This window comes from Colobus angolensis, unplaced genomic scaffold (assembly GCF_000951035.1).
Source record: "Colobus angolensis palliatus isolate OR3802 unplaced genomic scaffold, Cang.pa_1.0 Scaffold330, whole genome shotgun sequence".
NCBI lineage: Eukaryota > Metazoa > Chordata > Mammalia > Primates > Cercopithecidae > Colobus > Colobus angolensis.
The window spans coordinates 2,629,519-2,649,645 of NW_012116600.1; the positions used below are offsets into that span (position 1 = coordinate 2,629,519).

The 20,127-nt window shown below is 37.8% G+C and overlaps 1 protein-coding gene across 1 annotated transcript in view; it reads right to left on the reverse strand.

Moving 5' to 3' along the window:
- Positions 1–20,127, reverse strand: part of DNAH7 (dynein, axonemal, heavy chain 7) — a 333,441-nt gene that overhangs the window by 237,560 nt on the left and 75,754 nt on the right. The window contains exons 14-16 of the mRNA XM_011952066.1: positions 19,627–19,705; positions 6,799–7,023; positions 4,524–4,670 (exon numbers count right to left, since the gene is read on the reverse strand). Coding sequence (XP_011807456.1) covers positions 4,524–4,670; positions 6,799–7,023; positions 19,627–19,705 — 451 coding nt within the window. The remainder of the gene's footprint in view (positions 1–4,523; positions 4,671–6,798; positions 7,024–19,626; positions 19,706–20,127) is intronic.

Below are 20,127 nucleotides of genomic sequence, written 5' to 3' on the forward strand. Positions count from 1 at the left end.
AACCATCCTTACATCCCAGGGATAAATTCCACTTGATCATGATGAATGATGTTTTTAATGCATTGTTGAATTCAGTTTGCTAGTATTTTGTTGAGGATTTTTGCCTCAATGTTCATCAGATATATTGGCCTAAAGTTTTCTTTTTTTGATGTGTCTTTGTCTAGTTTTGGTATCAAGGTGATACTGACCTCATAGAATAGGTTTGGAAGTATTCTCTCTTCCTATATTTTTCAGAATAGTTTGAGTAGGATTGGCATTAGTTCTTTTGTAAATGTTGGCTAGAATTTAGCAGTGAAGCCATTGGGTCCTGGGCTTTTCTTTACTGGGAGACTTTTTATTATGCATTCTATCTTGTTACTTGTTGGTCTGTTCAGGTTTTGGATTGTTTCATGGTTCAATCTTGGTACTTTGTGTGTATCTAGGAATGTAAGCATTTCCTCTAGATTCTCCTATTTATTGGCATACAGTTGCTTATAGTAGCCACTATTGATCCTTAGAATTTCTACAGAATTATTTGTAATGTCTCCTCTTTCATTTCTGATTTTACTCATTTGGGTCTTCTCTCTTTACGTCTTAGGTAGTCTAGCTAAAGGTTTATCAATTTTATTTTTTCAAAAACCAACTTTTCATATCATTAATCTTCATTGTTTTCTTCACTGCAATTTTTTTTGTTTCTGCTCTGATGTTTATTATTTCTTTTCTCTACTGATTTTGGGTTTGGTTTACTCTTGCTTTTCTAGTTCCTTACGGTGCATAATTAGTTTTTTTTGGTGTAGGCAATTATATCTATAAATTTCCCCTTAGCACTGTTTTCACTAGATCCCGTATGTTTTGGTATACTATGTTTCCATTATCATTTGTTTCAAGAAAGTTTCAATTTCCTCTTAATTTTTTCATTGACCCCCTGGTCATTCAGGAGCACACTGCTTTATTCCTATGTGTTTGTATAGTTTCCAAAATTCTTGTTATTAATTTCTAGTTTTATTCCACTCTGGTAGGGAAGATACTTGATATTATTTCCTTTTTAAAAAATGTTTTAAACTTTGTTTTGTGACCTAACATATGGTCTATCCTTGAGGATTATCCATATGCTGAGAAGAATTCGCATTCTGCAGCTGTTGGATGAAATGTTCTGTAAATATTTATTATGTTCATTTGGTCTACAGCATAGATTAAATTTGATGTTTTTTTGTTGGTTTTCTGTCTGGGACATCTGTCCAGTGCCAAAAGTGAGGTGGTTAAGTCTCCAGCTATTATCGTATTGACATCTATTTCTCTCTTTAGCTGTAATATTTTTTGCTTTATATATCTGGGCACTCCAGTGCTTCTTGCATATAAATTATAATTGTCATATCCTCTTGCTGAATTGACCCTTGTATCATGATATAATGACTTTCTTTGTGTCTTCTCACAGTTTTTGTCTTGAAGTCTATTTTGCCTGATGTAAGCATAGCTACTCCTGGTAATTTTTTGTTTCCACTGGCATGGAATATATATATTTTTTATCCTTTTATTTTCAGTCTATGTGTGACTTTATAGGTAAAGTGTGTTTCTTGAAGGCAACAGACCATTGGGTCTTGCTTTTCCTAAAAAAAAAAAAAAAAAAAAAAAAAAATCCATTCATCCATGCTATGTCTTTTGATTAGAGAAGTTAGTCCCTTTACATTCAATATTATTATTGATAAGTAAGGAGTTACTTTTGCCATTTTGTTTTATGTTTTCTGGTTGTTTTGTGGTCTTCTCTTCCTTTCCTTCCTTCCTGTCTTCCTTTGAGTGAAGGTGATTTTCTCTGGTGGTATGTTTTAATTTCTTGCTTTTCATTTTTTGTATATCTGTTGTATATAGCTTTTATTTTAGGTTACCATGAAGCTTGAAAATAATATCTTATAACCCATGATTTTAAACTGAAGACAACACTGATTGCATAAACAAGCAAAAAGAAAACTAATTAAAAAATCTACACTTTGACTTCATCCTCCTGCCTTTTAATTTTTTTGTTTCTCTTTGTATCTTTTTGTACTGTTTTTATCTTGAAAAGTAGTTGTATTAATTATTTTTGATGGGCTCATAGTTTTTCTACTTAAGACATGAGTAGTTTACATACCACAATTACAGTATTAAAATAGTCTATTTTTCTGTGTGCTTATTACTACCAGTGAGTTCTGTGCCTTCAGATGATTTCTTTTTGCTCATCCTGTTCTTTCAGATTTGAAAATTATGTTTGGCATCTCCTGTAGGATAGGTCTGGTGTTGATGAAATCTCTCAGCTTTTGTTTGTCTGGGAAAACCTCTCTTGCTAGTTCATGTTTGAAGGATATTTTCATGACATATACTATTCTAAGTGTTTTCTTTCAGCACTTTAAATATGTCATGCCACTATCCTGGCCTGTAAGGTTCCCACTGAAAAGCCTGCAGTCAGAGATGTTGAAGCTCCATTGTGTGCTATTTGTTTCTTTTCTCTTGCTGCTTTTAGGCTCCTTTATTTTTTACCTTTGGAAGTTTGATTATTAAATGCCTTGAGGTAGCCTTCTTTGGGTTAAATTTGCTTGGTGTTCTAAAACCTTGGACTTGAATATTGGTATCTTTCTCCAGGTTTGGTGTTCTATTCTACTGCAGCTAAGCTTGAACCCAAACCACAAGACAAAATCCTTCCCACCCTTCCCTCCTCTTTCCACAAGTGGAAGAGCCTCTCCTGCTGCTGCCACCACTGGCCCATGGGGAGTTCTGCCAGGCCATCACCAATGTTCACTTAAGGCTCAAGCACTCCTCAGTCAGCTTGTGGTGAATACTGCCAGGCCTGGGACTCGCCCTTCAGGGCAGTGGGCGCCCCTCTGGCCCATGGCAGGTCCAGAAATACCGTCTAAGGGCCTAGGCCTGGACTTGGGGGCCCCAAGGTCCCACTTGGTTCTCTACCCCACTGTGGCTGAGATAGTACCCAAAGCCAGCATGTATCAGAGTCTCACCTAAGGCCCATAGCATACTACCTGGATATCACTATTGGTTATTCAGGGTCTAAGGGCTCTTTGGTCAGCAGGTGATGAATCTTGCCAGAATTGTGTCCTTCCCTTCAAGGCAGCGGGTTCTTTTCCAGCCCAGGGTATGTCTACATATGTCATCTGGGAGCTAAGGCCTGAAATGTGGGCCTCACAACCCTGCATGTTGCCCTGCCCTGCTGTGGCTGAGCTAGTATCCAAGATGCAAGACAAAGCTGTCTTTTCTCTTCTCTCTACTCTCCTCAAGCAGAAGGAAGGAGTCACCTGCATTGGTGTGAGCTACACTGCTTGGGGTTGGGAGAGGCACGGCATAAGCACTTCCTCAGCCATCTTGTCTGGTGTCTCCTTAGGTCACATGTTGCCCCAGTTCACCAGCTCTAAGCCCAGGACAGCATCAGGGCTTGCCTAAGAATTGCAGTCCTTGTAACCTAGACTGTCTTTTAAATTCACTTAGGACTCCAGAGCACTTTAGCCCACAGTGGCATGCCCTGCTGAGAAATTCAAGTTCTGATCACTGGGATTGGTGCTTCCCTGCTGGCTATGTCTGGTCCAAACGCTCTCTGTGTGGGTAGGTGCCAGCTGAGGTCAGAACAGTTTTGGCTTTCTGCTGCAACAGTGCAGCACTGAGTTCAATGTAAAGTCCCCCAGTCACTACGCTGTCCCTCTCCCACGTGTACAGTTTCTCTCTCTGCACCACATGGGTACTATTGGGGAATGGGGAAGGGCAGCATCAGGGTTTCAAGACTGTTTTTCCTGTTTTCAATGCCTCTTTCAGTGATATAAAGTTAAAACCAGGTAACGTGATTGTTCACCTGATTTTTGGTTATTATGAAGGTGCTTTTCTGTGTGCAGATAATTGCTAAAACTTGGGTTTCCTGTGGGTGATGGGGGGAGCTATCAGTGGAGGCTTCTCTTCAGCCATCTGGTTCCAACTCAGTGGTCTTGGTTTAAAATGACTCGAGTTTTTCTTTTCTCCACATGTGTTGACATATTTGTGATTATTATAAAACACTTAATTATCTGAATTGATATTAAGATCTTTCAATGTAAGAAAAATGATAGAGCATCATAGTTAATAGTATGTTTTCATTCTCCTTTTCATATAAAATACAATTAAACTCTGTAAATATCTTATACACGGCCACTGAATCTAAGCTATCCTCTATGGAGATGGAAGACCTAAACAGTAACCAGGTACTATCATTTGCCTGCTTCTGCTCAAAACTATGGACTCGTAACTCTAGTAGAACTATGATGCAAATAATTAAATGAATCAAAGGTTAAAAAGAAGATTGAGGTATAACTCTATCTTTAACATAGAAAAAAATGTATCGCTACCAATAGAAAACAGCAATACTGCTACACCTTGAAGCATGTCTATAAAATCTATTTGTATCATTCTATTATCCTCTAATTAAATGTGGTTAAACAATTTTATTTGAATCTATTTCTTAAAGGTGAATAACTAAAACAAATTCAATGCTTTTAAAATTGAACTAATTCATCTTTTTAAGAATTTTTGAATTATACCTTATCTGCAGCTAAATCCAACTTTCCATTCAGTATTTGAGCCTTTTTTAGGTACCGCTGAACATCCTGAAGATCTCCAAACGAATAAAATTCTTCTGATTGTTTAGCATAACTCTCCAGTTCCTCCACAAACCGTTCACACCGTAACTAATGAAAACAATTTGTTGTTAATATTCTTAAAAGTTAAAACCTTTTGGTGTCAAAAAATTTAAACTTTGTAGGAGTTACCAGAATTATTATTATTATATTTTGTCACTGGTAAAACAAAAAAGGATGATCCGGAAAATGGCTGAGATTTAAAATATGCAGAATTTTAAAATTTTAAATTAATGGATTTAGATTCCTCTAACTCACAGATTAGAAAAAGTCAACTCTGTATTATCTATGTAAGAAGTTCTAGCTAATAAAATGAATAAAAATGTTAGACAATGGTGATCTTTAATATGCTGAAGAATTTATGCAAACAAATAATTTATCAGCATTTGAAAAATCTCTTAATAACCAAGAATGGGACTGAAAGAAAATTTAAATTTTTACCTAAGCTATTTTTATAAACAACTGAAAAAAACAGAATTTCCTTAATTGTGCTCTGATATCATTTCAATTAGCAATACTAAAGCAAAATATTCCAAGGTTATTTTTCTTGTCCCATGGGCTCTCTTCACAAGAAACATGTAAGGTAAATAAATCCAGATTTAAACACTTAAAAACTATAGTGTTCTAATATAAGTGTGCATGTTTTAATTTTAAAAGCCTTATTACATAATTGGTATTGGTAAGGCATTCTAAATTAAATAGCTCAATAAAATATTTCAAAAATTTAAGTTATTCAAAAATAGATTTTCTATTTTATAGATGATCTAGGCTGATTTCTGTCCTTTTTTCTCTAGTTTCCTGGCAAACTTACTGCTTTGGCCCAGTAGGGGAGGCAAACTGAGAGGAAAAGTTCATCAACAGTATGTATAGCTTGTGATTTAAAACACAGCATAAATCATTCTGGGCCACTTAGCAATTTTCTAAGAGTCTATTATATTGAAACTTAAACATCTAATATTTACTACTCATGATGTTTTCTGTGGTTTTAAAAAAATTTGATATAGCCTTAATGTAAAACAAAAACATAAACTACAGTTTAAAATGAACAGTTTTTTTAAGCCTATGAATTATTCTCCAAACAACATATTTTGCCAATTAACTATATTTGCTATACATATAATAGAAAGACAGCATGGTTTGCTATTAAAGGACATCTGTACTGGCTGGCCTAGAACAAGTCTCTTGTTCTTTGGGAAACTAACTCTTTCATCTGTAAAGTGAGACTGTAAATATTAAGTCATTTACTAGGACAGTAGCTATGGAATGCTCACAGCATTTCTGTGTGTCAGTCACTGTGCTGAGCAGTGGATATAAATGGAGAAAGGTAACAACGAAACAGTCCTGCTCTCAAGGAGCTGATGGTCCCATCAGGAGGCAGACTTACAAATACTAACATAATGATCAGATAATTATCCAATGGAGATGTGGTCAAAGTGAGAGCACAGGAGAGGAGAAGCAGCACTGAGGTCTGCTGAGCAGGCTTCTCAGAAAAATGAATAGAGTGTGCTAGACAAACAGGCACATGTAGGGCAGGGGTGTCCTCGGAGTGATGGGGAGAATGTGGAGGAGACAAAAAGCGTAGGACAGCAGACACCTAGAAGTTGACAGGGTTACTGAAAAGTCACGAGCAAGGAGTAGGGAGAAGTAGGCAAGGAAGCTGGACAGGGAAATGGGCAAATCACAACCCATCTTATATGGAAGACCACCTCCCACCCTCCACCCCCCAAAAAAGCTGGAGTTATTGAATGTTAGAGTGACAATTCTGGGCACAATGCTTAGGAGAGTGAGCAATTATGAGGTATGAAAGCACATTTCATTAAGGGAGCTTTGATATTCAAACAATTTTTAAAAACTGAAAATAGTACTATAAACTATATAAGATAAATACTATTTTTATTAACTATCACCTATGTACAATATATTCCATTTTTTTATGTTACCTTGAAAAACCGAGAAATGACTGCATACTGATCAATATACTACTGACTCCTTAATCATCCAATAAGCATTATAAAAGATCCAATATATTACTGTCTCCCACTAACATTTATGAGATTATAACATTATAGCATGAGAAAGCTAAAAGTATGCACTCTGAAATAAAATAATTGACAGTTATGTAAAAAGATAAAAATAAAACATTTCCAGAAAATGAAAATAAAATATCTAAGATGCCAACCTTCAGACCTTCTTGATATTGTTCTATTTTCTCTTTAATGATTTTCCTGTGTTCTTCAAAAATTTCTCCCATCCTTCCATACCACTGGAAAACACTATTATTTAGCCTAATGTCTGCTGGAGAAAAGTTGACATACTCGATGAGGAAGGCAAGGCAGTTTTTGGAATCCACTAATCTCTGTTCTAGTTCAATCATATCAGTTACCTCCACTTTCTGAATGTAAGCCTGAGGGAAAACAAAAATTATAGGTGGCATTTTAACGCACAGCTCATGTCACAAAACAGCCTGTGGAAATACATTGCATAACTATGCACAGACTTACTAGAAGTCAACATTTTTGGTTCAAAATCAGGGACTACAGCATAGTTTCCTTCTCATCCCTCCAAAACATCTCACTAAAATGACAACAGCAGAAAAAGAAAATGCTTAACAACACATGGAAAACCAGGGAGGAGTGCTGTGGGTTCACAGAAGATAGATATGAAGTAGATACTGAATGATGACTTATTCAGAATAACATTTTATGAGCACCTGCTATGGGCCTGACACTGTGCCAGGTGCTGGCAATACAGTGTAATGAAAGACAGACATGGGCTCTGCCCTCCCTGAGTTTGCAGTCTAGTTGGGGAGTCTGTTTTTACCCAAATAGCCACCAGAACAAATGTAAAACTTCAAGTTTGCAACAGAGACAACTGCTGCAAAGGCACACTGCTCAGAGCATACCATAAGGATGTGAAGTAGTGAGAGGTGGAGGGTAGTTCCCATATCTTGGAGAGGCACAAATAGAAGGAAATGAGGGAATGAAACAAGTGGAGAGGGATGCATGTGGAGGGAACATGGGCCCAATGACAAGAAGGAGCAAGGGTAAGGGGCTGAGGGGTCAGCAGAGCTGCAGCAGAGTGGTAGGGCAGCAGACAGATGGCTTTGTTACATTTATCCCAGGACTGAATACTCAAGGACAACCAAAATTTTTTTGTTAGTTCCAATCCCCCTGGTACCAATACTTCTGGACTATCATTCAAGGTAGTAAGAGCTCCTTTGTGTCATGGAATGAAATTCTTGTTTTATGGGCATTGGGCAGGTGGGAATGTGATAACCTAAACATGGATGCACTTTCACTTCACTCTGAATGCCACTTTTTCCTGTTTCTCTGAATTGTTTTGACCTATAAAGGTTTTTTTTTTTTTTTTTTTTTTTTTTTTTTTTTTTTTTTTGAGCCTGAGTCTCACTCTGTCACCCAGGCTGGAGTGCAGTGGCACGATCTCGGCTGACTGCAACCCCAGCCTCCCACGTTCAAGCGATTCTCCTGCCTCAGCCTCCCAAGTAGCTGGGATTCAAGCATGTGCTAGGTTTTTGTTGTTGTTTTTTTCGTAGAGACAGGGTTTCACCATGTTGGACAGGCTGATCTCAAACTCCTAATCTCAGGTGATCCGTCCACCTCAGCCTCCCAAAATGCTGGAATTACAGGCGTGAGCCACCACGGTTGACTCTTCCTTTGTATTTTTAAGAAAATATTAAAAATCGGCTGGGCATGGTGGCTCATGCCTGCAACCCATGCCTGTAAACCTAGAGGTCTAGACAGGTGGATCACCTGAGGTCAGGAGTTCAAAACATGGTGAAACCCAGTCTCTACTAAAAATACAAAAAAAAAAAAAAATTGGCTGGGTGTGGTGACAGGTGCCAGTAATCCAGCTACTTAGGAGGCTGAGGCAGGAGAATTGCTTGAACCCAGGAGGTAGTGGTTGCACTGAGCCAAGATCACACCACTGCACTCCAGCCTGGGTGAGAGAACGAGACATGTCTCAAGAAAGAAGGGAAAGGGGAAAGGGAAGGGAAAGGGAAAGGGGAAAGGGAAGGGAAAGGGAAAGGGGAAAGGGAAGGGAAAGGGAAAGGGGAAGAGGAAGGGGAAGGGGAAGGGGAAGGGGAAGAGGAAGGGGAAGGGAAAGGGAAAGGACAAGGGCAAGGGCAAGGGCAAAGAAGGGAAGGGAAGGGAAGGGAAGGGGAAAGGAAGGGGAAGGGAAGGGAAAGGGAAGAAGGGAAGGGAAGAAAGGGAGAAGGAAGGAAATGATGAAGACCTAACAATGTTTTTGAGGGAGAAAGTTGCTTAGAAATTGTTGGTGGCTCACACCTGTAATCCCAGCACTGTGGGAGGCTGAGATGGGTGGATCACGAGGTCAGGAGATGGAGACCATCCTGACTAACACGGTGAAACCCTGTCTCTACTAAAAATACAAAAAACTAGCTGGGCGTGGTGGCGGGTGCCTGTAGTCCCAGCTACTCGGGAGGCTGAGGCAAGAGAATGGTGTGAACCCAGGAGGCGGAGCTTTCAGTGAGCAGAGACTGTGCCACTGCACTCCTGCCTGAGCAACAGAGTGAGACTCCATCTCAAAAAAAAAAAGAAAGAAATTGTTCATTGATACATTATTCTAATTAGACTAAATGTTTTTATGTTGTAAATCCAAACCAACAGGATGCAAACTATGGTGGTTTCCACAAGTAACAAAATGTCTAACTGAAAATATATTTTTGATAATTTAATCAGCTTTCTATGTAGTCAAATGACTGGATTTTTATTTCCCCTTACCAATACCAAAGGACTGATTTCTGTACTGAATAAATTCACCTGCTGTTTTGCCCTTGTGGAAATAATCTTTTTTAAATATAGAAATATTTGAAATATCAGGCAATGTTATGTATAGTAGAAATTCACAATAAATAACCCCCAAATTCCTAAATATTTCCAGTAATAGCTAGGATGATAAATAAATGACACTCTCCATATTCAATATTCATTTTTCCAAAGGAATTTTCCTTTAATGAACAGAAATTTACAATTTAACTCTCCAACTACATTTATAATCATCCATAATCAAAGAATCACTTGCTGTTCAACAATAATTAATATAAAATATAAAAATGTTTTAAAAATATATATAGGCATGTGTGTATATTTTACACACACACAGTCACATATGAAGGACCTCAATCCAAGTACAAATACTTTTAAAAGGACAGAACTCCCTTAGAGACTGATATGTAAACATTGGTTTTAATGATTTTAACAAATTTTCATTTAAGTGAATAATTTTTAAAAATATATATGTAACCACTTTAACTCTTTTTTATAATTTCCTGTGTATGGAAAGTTTTGAATGATTTTTACGTTTTGCTGGGCGCACTTAAATATTTTAAAATTAGGATCGAGGCAGAGAAAGATGGCTGAATAGAAGCCTCCACTGATCGTTCTCCCCATTGAAATACCAACTTTAACAACTATCTAAACCCAAAAGCACCTTCATGAAACCCAAACATCAAGTGAATGATCAGAGTAACTGGTATAACTTCATATCACTGAAAGAGGCACTGAAGAGGGTGGGAAAGATAGTCTTGAATTATGGATGCCATCTCTCCCCTAACCCCTAGCATCAGCTGCGAGGCACTGAGAGTCTGTGTTCTCAGGGAGGCAGAGTGGGACTTTGTGTTGGAACTCGGTGCTGCCAACACGGGCAGACCTCAGTCAATGTCCATGGAGGGACCACTTAGACCAGCCGTAGCCAGAGGGAAATCACCCATTCCAGACGTTACAACCTGAGTTTTGGCAAACCTTGCTGCCATGGGCTAAAGTGCTCTGAGGCCCTAAACAACTTGAAAGGCAGTCTAGACCACAAGAACTGCAACTCCTAGGCAAGTTTTAGTGCTGTGTGGGGTCAGAGCCAGTTGGCTTAGGGAGCACATGACCTAGTGATATAACAGCCACAGCAGCTCAAGAAGTGGTTGTGCCATCCCTCCCTCAACCCCAGGCAGCACAGCTCATGGCTCCAAAGAAGACCCCTTCATTCCACTTGAGGAGAGGAGAGAAAAGAGTAAAGAGGACTTTGCAACTTGGATACCAGCTCAGCCACAGTAGGATAAGGCACTGGGTAGAGTCATGAGGCCCCCATCCCAGGCCCTAGCTCCTGGAAGACACTTTTCTAGACACACATGGGCCAGAAGAAAACCCACTGGCTTGAAGGGAGGGATGCAGTCCTGGCAGAATTCATCACCTGCTGACTAAAGAGCCCTTGGGCACTGAATAATCAGGAGCAGTAGCCAGTTAGGAAACACCCTGGGCCTTGGAAGAAACTCTGAGATGTCCTGGCTTCAGGTGTGATCTGGCATATTCACAACTGTAGTGGCTACCAGGAGAGACTCCTTCTGCTTACAAAAAGCAGAGGGAAGAGTAAAGAGGACTCTGTCTTGCAGTTTAAATACCTTGGCCTTGCAGTTCGGCCACAGTGTGGTAGAGTATGAAGTGGGATCTTGGGGTCCCCAATTCCAGGCCTTGGCTGTTAGAAGGAATTTCTGGACCTATCTTGGGCCAGAGGGGGAGCCCTATTTTGTGGAAGTGGGTCCTAGGTTTAGCAACATGCACCACAAGCTGACTCAAGAGCCCTTGGGCCTTAAGTGAACATTGGCTATGGCCTGGCAATACTCCCCAAGGACCTGTGGTGGTGGACATAAGAGTCTCCTCTACTTACCAAAAGGGGAGGGAAGAGTGGGAAGGACTTCATCTCGTGGTCTGATGCTAGTTCAGCTGCAATAGAGTACCACATAGATTCCTAAGGTTTCCCACTCCAGGCCCTGGCTCCCAGGCAGCATCTCAGGGACACTCGGGGCTGGGGCCACTCACTGACCTGAAGGGAAGAACACATGCCTGGATGGCTTTACCATCTGCTAATTGTAGAGCCCTAGTGCCTTGAATGAACACAGGCAGTAGCAAGGCAGAGGTTACCATGGGCCTTAAATGAGGACCAGTGTTGTGCTGGCTTCAGTTCTGATCAAGCACAGTCCCAGTGGTGATGGTCACAAGGGTGTTTGTGTCACCTGTCTCCCAGTTCCAGGCAGGTTAGCAGACACACACATACCCCCAACGCCCTGCCACACACACACACACACAGAGAGAGAGAGACAGAGAGACAGAGAGAGAGAGAGAGACTGACTCTCTAATTATTTGACAGAAATTAAGGTAAGAGAATCAACGTCTCTGCCTGGTAATCAATACAAGTATTCCAGATTTTATCCAAGACCACCAAGGCAGTACCTCTACAAGGCAATGAGATCCACAGTGTCACTGGGCTTGGGGTATCCCTTAATGCAGATACAGAAGAAGTGACCACAAACTTAGATCACAACATTCAAGTCCCTTCAAACACCTGGAAAGTCTTCTCAAGAAGGATGGGTACAAACAAGCCCAGAATGCTAACAGTACAATTCCTACCTCTTCAATGCCCAGACACCAATGAACATCCACAAGCATCAAGACCGTCCAAGAAAACATAACCTCATCAAACAATCTAAATAAGGCACCAAAGAGATAAACCCAAAGAGACAGAGATGTGTGATATTTCAGACAGGCAATTCAAAATACCCGTTTTTCAGGAAACTCTTTGAAATTCAAGATAACTCCGAGAAGGAATTCAGAATCTCATCATATAAATTTAACAAGGAATTTGAAATAATTAAAAATAAGAAGAAATTCTGTGGTTGAAAATGCAATTGACATACCGAAGAATGCATCAGACTCTTAACAGCAGAGTTGATCAAACAGAAGAAAGAATTAGTGAGCCTGAAGATAGGCTATCTAAAAATACACAGAGGAGACAAAAGAAAAAAGGATAAAAAAAGAATGAAGTACACCTATAGGATCTGGAAAATAGCCTCAAAAGGGCAAATCTAAGAGTTATTGGCCTTAAAGAAGAGGTAGAGAGAGCGATATAGGTAGAAGCTTATTCAAAAAAATAATAACAGAAAAGTTTCCAAACCTAGAGAAAAATATGAATATTTCTGTACAAGAAGGTTACAGAACACCAAGCAGATTTAACTCAATAAAGACTACCTCAAAGCATTTAATAACCAGACTCCCAAAGGTCAAAAATAAAGGAAGGATCCTAAAAACAGCAAGAGAAAATAACCCACAATGGAGCTCCAACACGTCTGACTGCAGACTTTTCAGTGAGAACCTTACCAGCCAGCAAAGAGTGGCATGACATGTTTAAAGTGCTGAAGGAAAAAGAACTTGTACCCAACAATAGTAAATCTGGTGAAAATATCCTTCAAACATGAAGGGGAAAGAAGAACTTTCCCAGACAGACAAAAGCTGAGGGATTTCATCAACACCAGACCTGTCCTACAGGGAATATTAAAGGGAGTTCTTCAATCTGAAAGCAAAGGACAATAATGGACAATAATAAATCATCTGAAGGTACAAAACTCATGAATTATGGTAAATAAACAGAAAAACACAGACTATTATAACACTGTAATTGTGGAATGTAATCTCTCTCTCTCTCTCTCTCTCTCTCTCTCTATATATATATATACGTTAAGTAGAAAGACAGAAAGATGAACTGGTAAAAAATAACTGCAACAACTTTTCCAGACAGGTAGTACAATAAGATATAAGCAGAAACAACAAAATGTTAAAAAGCAGGGGGCCAAGTCAAAACATAGATTTTTAAATTAATTTTCTTTTTGCTTATTTGTTTATGCAATCAGTGTTGTCAACAATTTAAAATAATAAATTATAAGATATTATTTGCAAACTTTATGGTAACCTCAAATCAAAAAACATACAACAGACATGCAGAAAATGAAAAGCAGGAAGCTAAAACATACCACCAGAGAAAATCACCCTCACTAAAAGGAAGACAGAAAGGAGAAAAAGAAGGAAGAGAAGACTGCAAAACAACCAGAAAACAAATGACAAAATGGCAGGAGTATATCCTTACTTATCAATCAAAATTATCAATAACAACAATAACATCAAATGTAAATGGACTAAACTCTCCAATCAAAAGACAGAGCCTTGCTGAAGGGATAATAAAACAAGACCCAGTGATCTTTCACCTACAAGAAACACACTTCACCTACAAACACACACATAGCCTGACAATAAAGAAATGGAAAAAGATACTCCATGCCAATGAAAGCCAAGAGAGACCCGGAATAGCTACACTTATATCAGAAAAAGTAGATTTCAAGATAAAAGCTATTAAAAGAGACAAAGAAGTTCATTCTATAATGACACAGGGGCCAATTCAGCCACAGGATATAACAATTGAAGATATATATGCACCCAACACTGGAGCACCAGGTGTATTAAGCAAATATGATTAGGGCTAAAGAGAGACATAAACCTCAATACAATAATAACTGGAGACTTAAATACCCCATTTCAACATTCATACAAAACATGTCATACAAAAAAAAATCGTATGCCATATGTCATACAAAAAAAGATCATCCATACAAAAAATCAACAAAGAATCATCAGATTTAATCTGCACCATAGACCAAGTGGACCTAACAGATATTTACAGAACATTTCATCCAATGGCTGCAGAATATACATCCTTCTCTGCAGCTTATGGATCATTCTCAAGGATAGACCATATAGTAGATGCCAAAACAAATCTTAAAACATTCAAAAAATTGAAATAATACCAAGCATAGTCTCTGACCACAGTAGAATAAAACAAGAAATCAATAACAAGAGGAATTTTGGAAACTACACAAACAGATGGAAATTAAGCAACATGCTCCTGAATGATCAGTGAGTCAATGAAGAAATTAGGAAGGAAATTGAAAAAATTTCTTGGAGGAAGTGATAATGGAAACACAACATAACAAAACCTATGGGATACAGCAAAAGCATCACAAAGAGGGAATTTTATAGCTACAAGTGGCTAAATTAAAAAGTAGAAAAACTTCAAATAAACAACCCACTGATTTAAATAATTCTAAAAGCAAGCACAAATCAAACCCAAAATTAGTATAAGAAAATAAATAATAAACATCAGAGCAGAAATAAATGAAATTGAAATAAATACCAAAAAAATGAATTGAAAAGTTGGTTTTATGAAAAGCTAAACAATATTGACATACTTTTAGCCTAGACGAAGAAAAAAAGAGAGAAGACTCAAATAAATAAAATCGGAGATGAAAAAGAAGACATGACAATCAAAACTACAGAAATTCAAAGGATCATTAGAGGCTACTACAGACAACTACATGCCAATAAATTGGAAAACCTAGAAGAAATGGACAAATTCCTAGACACATGCAAACTACCAAGATTGAACCACAAAGAAATACAAAACCTGAACAGACCAACAGATAACAAAATCAAGTAACAAGATCAAATCCATAATAAAAAGTGTACCAACAAGGAAAAGCCCAAGACCTGATGCCTTCACTGCTGAATTCTACCAAACCTTCTACTCAAACTAGTCAAAAACAAACAAACAACAAAAAAACAACTAGAGGAGGGGTGCTATGGCTTGGCTGTCTCCTCACCCAAATCTCATCTTGAATTGTAGTTCCCATAATCGCTATGCATCATGGGAGGGACCCAGTGGGAGGTAATTGAATTACGGGGGCAGTTATCCTCAGGCTGTTCTGGTGATAAAGAGTGAGTTCTCAAGAGATCTGATGGTTTTATAAGTGGCTTTTACACCGTGCTTCATTCATTCTTTGCCTTCTTGCTGCCATGTTTGCTTTCCCTTCTGCCATGATTGTAAGTTTTCTGAGGCCTCCCCAGCCTTGCAGAACTGTGAGTCAGTTAAATCTCTTTCCTTTATAAATCACCCAGTCTCAGTTATTTCTTTATATCAGCATGAGAACTAATGCAAGGAGGAAATACTTTCAAGCTAATTCTATGAGGCCAGTATTACTCTGACACCAAAACTAGACAAAGATACATCAAAAAAAGAGAAAACTTTAAGATAATATCTCTGATGAATATTGATGCAAAAGTCCTTGACAAAATACTAGCAAACTGAATTCAACCACACATTAAAAAGGTCATTCATCACAACCAGGTGGGATTTATCCCAGGGACGCAAGGATGATCCAACATATGCAAATTAATGTGATACATCATATCAACAGAATGAAAGACAAAATTCATACGACCATTTTGATTGATGCTAAAAAAGCATTTTATAAAATTCAGCATTGCTTTATGATAAAAACCCTCAAAAATTGTGCACAGGAGGACACAATAAAAATCACAGGACAGACTCACAGCTAGTATCATACTGAATGGGGAAAAACTGAAAGCCTTTCCTCTAAAATCTGGAACACAACAAGGATGCCAATTTTCACCACTGTGATTCAACACAGTACTGGAAGTCCTAGCTAGAGCAATCAGATAAGACAAAGAAGTAAAAGTCATCCAAATTAGAAAGAAAGAAGTCAAAGTATCCTTGTTTGCAGATAATATATTATATTTGAAAAATCCTACAGACTCCACCAAAAAACTATTAGAACTGATAAACAAATTCGGTAAAGTTGCAGGATACAAAATTACATACAGAAATCAGTAGCATTTACATTTATGTATGCCAAAGGTGGGATAATCTGAAAAAGAAATCAAGAAAGTAATCCCATTTACAATAGCCACAAATAAAATTAAATACCCAGGATTAACCAAAGAAGTGAAAGATCTCTATAGTGAAAATTAAAACACAATGATGAAAGAAATTAAAGACGACACCAAAAAAAGAAAGATATTCCATGTTCATAAATTAGAAGACTACAATATTGTTAAAATGTCCATACTACCCCCAAAGCAATGTCAATGTCAATGACATTCCTCAGAAATAGAAAAAAAAATCTTAAAATTTATACGAAACCACAAAAAACTCAGAATAGCCAAAGCTTTCCAGAGCAAAAAGAACAAAACTGGAGGAATCACACTACCTGATTAGAAATTATACTACAGAGCTATAGTAACCAAAATAGCACGGTACTGGCAGAAAAACAGACACACGGACTATTGGAACAGAATGAAGAATACAGAAACAAATTCATGAATCTACAGTGAACTCATTTTCGAGAAAAATGCCAAGAACATACCTTGGAATAAGGACAGTCTCTTCAATAAATGGTACTGAGCAAACTGGATATTAATATGCAGAAGAATGAAACTAGACCTCTATATCTCAACATATACAAAAATCAAATCAAAATTGATTAAAGACTTAAATCTAAGACCTTAAACTATGAAACTGCTGCAAGGAAACATTGGAGAAACTTTCCAGGAACTTGGACTGGGCAAATATTTCTTGAGTAATATCCCACAAACACAGGCAAACAAAGCAAAATTGGACAAATGGGATCACATCCAGTTAAAAAGCTTCTGCATGGCAAAGGAAACAATCAACAACATGAAGAGACAACCCAGAGTATGGAAGAAAATATTTGCAAACTACCCATCTGATGAGGGATTAACAACCAGAACTATACTATTGCAGCACTATACAAGGAGCTCAAACAACTCTATAGAATAATCTGATGAAAAAGTGGGCAAATTATCTGAATAGATATTTCTCAAAAGAAGACATACAAATGGCAAACAGGCATATGGAAAGCTGCTCAACATCACTGATCATCAGAGAAATGCAAATCAAAACTACAATGACATATCATTTCACTCCAGTTAAAATGGCTTTTATCCAAAAGACAGGCAATAATAAAGGCTGCTAAGAATGCAGAGAAAAGGGAACCCTCTTACACTGGTGGTGGGAATGTAAATTAGTACAACCACTATAGAGAACAGTTTGGAGGTTTCCTGAAGAACTAAAACTAAAGCTACCATATGATCCAGCAATCCCACTGCTGGTATATACTCCAACGAAGGGAAATCAGTATATTGAAGAGATATCTGAACTCCCATGTTTCTTGCAGTGCTATTCACAATACCCAAGATTTGGAAGCAGTGTAAGTGTCCATCAACAGATGAATAGAAAAAGAAAGTGTGGTACACAATGCAGTACTATTCAGTTACAAAAAAGAATGAGATTCTGTCATTAGCAATAACATGGATGGAACTGAAGGTCATTATGTGAAATAAGCCAGGCACAGAAAGACAAATGTTGCATGTTCTCACTTATTTGTGATAGCTAAAAATTAGAACAATTGAACTAATGGAGGTAGAGAATAGAAGGATGGCTACCAGAGTCTATAAGGGTAGTGGGTGGATGTGGGGGATGTGGTGATGGTTAGTGGGTACAAAAATATATTAATATTTTGAAAGAATGAAAAAGATCTAGTATTTGACAGCAGAACAGGATGACTACAGTCAATAATTTAATTGTACATTTTGAAATAGCTAAAAGTATATAATTGGATTGCTTGAAACACAAAGGATAAATGCTTGAGGTGCTGGATACTCCATTTACCCTGATGTGACTATTATGCATTGTAAGCCTACATCAAAGTATCTCATATTCCCCATAAATATATACACCTACTATGTACCCACGAAAATTAAAAATAAAACAAAATTTAAAAGGATTTTTTGAATACTAGAAAATGAAAAAATACAACAAAAACTTAATGTTATAAGAATGAAAAGTAAACAAGATGAAATGGCAATTAGTTGTTTAACATTATTTTATTTGCCATTAGGTAGACTTCTGTATTAATCCATTTTGTGCTGCTATGAAGGAATGCCTGAGGCTGGGTACATTTATAAAGAAAATAAGATTTTTGGCTGACAGTTCTGCTGGCTGTACAAGAAGCATGGTGCCAGCATCTGCTTCTGGTCAGGGCCTCAGGAAGCTTTTACTCATGGCAGAAGGCAAAGGGTAATGTGACACATGGCAAGAGGGGGAGCAGAAGAGAAAGGAGGGGGTGCCAGCCTCTTTTAAATAATCAGATCTCAAGAAAACTAATCTAGCAAGAAGTCACTCATTACCATCAGGAAGGCACCAAACTGTTCGTGAGGGATCCACCAGAAACCTCCTATTAGGCCCCACCTCCAATACTGGGGATCATGTGTCAACACAAGATGTGGAGGGGACAAGCATTCAAACCATATCAACCTCAAACATAGAAGTAACATGAGAAATGATGAAAGTGAGACTTACCTAATATTTTCAGTGTCATAAATTCTATGCACAAAATATACTTTAACAAACTACCACAGAAAAGCTTAATATAAACAAAATACAGCTTTTATAAAAAATAAAATGTCACTTAAGGCTTAAATATTTGTTGATAAAATAAATGAAGAGTGATTACATAGCTCAGGCTGCCCAGGACAGTCCTAGTTTGTGCCTGTTAGCATGGCAATAATTGTTGTGTGTTCTCAAAAATAACCTGATAGATAATTGCATTAATTGTTCCAATACTTCACCTCTCCAGTATCAATGCCCTGTAGGGTCCTCTCAATCAGACTTGTTTTGGTCAATGAGATGTTAGCTAATGTGACACAAGCAGAGTCTTGAAAAGCACTTGTACAATTGAATTTGCTTGTATGTCTGTACCATGACATGAGAACACACCCAGATGAGCCTGCTCTGGCTTGAGGGACAAGTGGAGCTAAGTCAACCCGCTGAAGTATAGTAGACTAGTCAACCCAACTGAGTGAGTGACCCAACAGGGTGACCCCATGGAGACCAGAAGAACCAAGCAGGAGTATCTAGCCTAAATTACCAAACTGCAAACTCATGAGCTAAGTATTTTGAAAGTCATTATTACTTTTTATTTATTTTATTATCATTATTATTATTATTTTTGAGACAGAGTCTTGCTGTATTGCCAGGCTGGAGTGCAGTGGCACAATCTCGACTCACTGCAACCTCTGCCTCCCAGGTTCAAGCAATTCTCCTGCCTCAGCCTCCCGAGTAGCTGGGACTACAGGTGCAACCCAGCATGCCCAGCCAATTGAAAGTCATTATTATTTTTAATCTGTCTTAACTTTTGGAGTGATTTATTACTCTACATTATTGTGTCAATAATTAATTGATACACACACAATTACGGAGAAGCTATAAAAAATACCTTCATTTCCATTAGTTCTGCTGTATTTGGAGGAGTGCTAAGAGCTTTTTCAGCTATCCTCTCAAATTCATCGCATAATCTGAAACACCAAGCAAAACCAATCTGATATTCCATTGCATGAAATATTAAATATTCCATTGCATGAAAAATAAAAACTATAACTTAGCTATATGACATCTAATAATTAAAAGCAAATTTGCATACATTTACTTATTCAGTGTACATTTAATGATCTATTACATTTTCAACTATAATATTGTGACAGTGATACATAAATGAATCAGATAGCATAACGGCCCTCAAGCAACTCACAATACTGCAAGGGAGATAGGACTGTGAACAATCATTTCCAACCTGAGCTTTAAGGGCTCTAACGGAGATTTAGTTGAGATGGCACAAAGAAAGTAGTACAAAGGAAAGGAATGATTAACTATACTTAGAGGGATTGTTTAAAATAGGCCTGTGTGCTCAGAAACTTCCAGTAATATGCAAATATTTCCT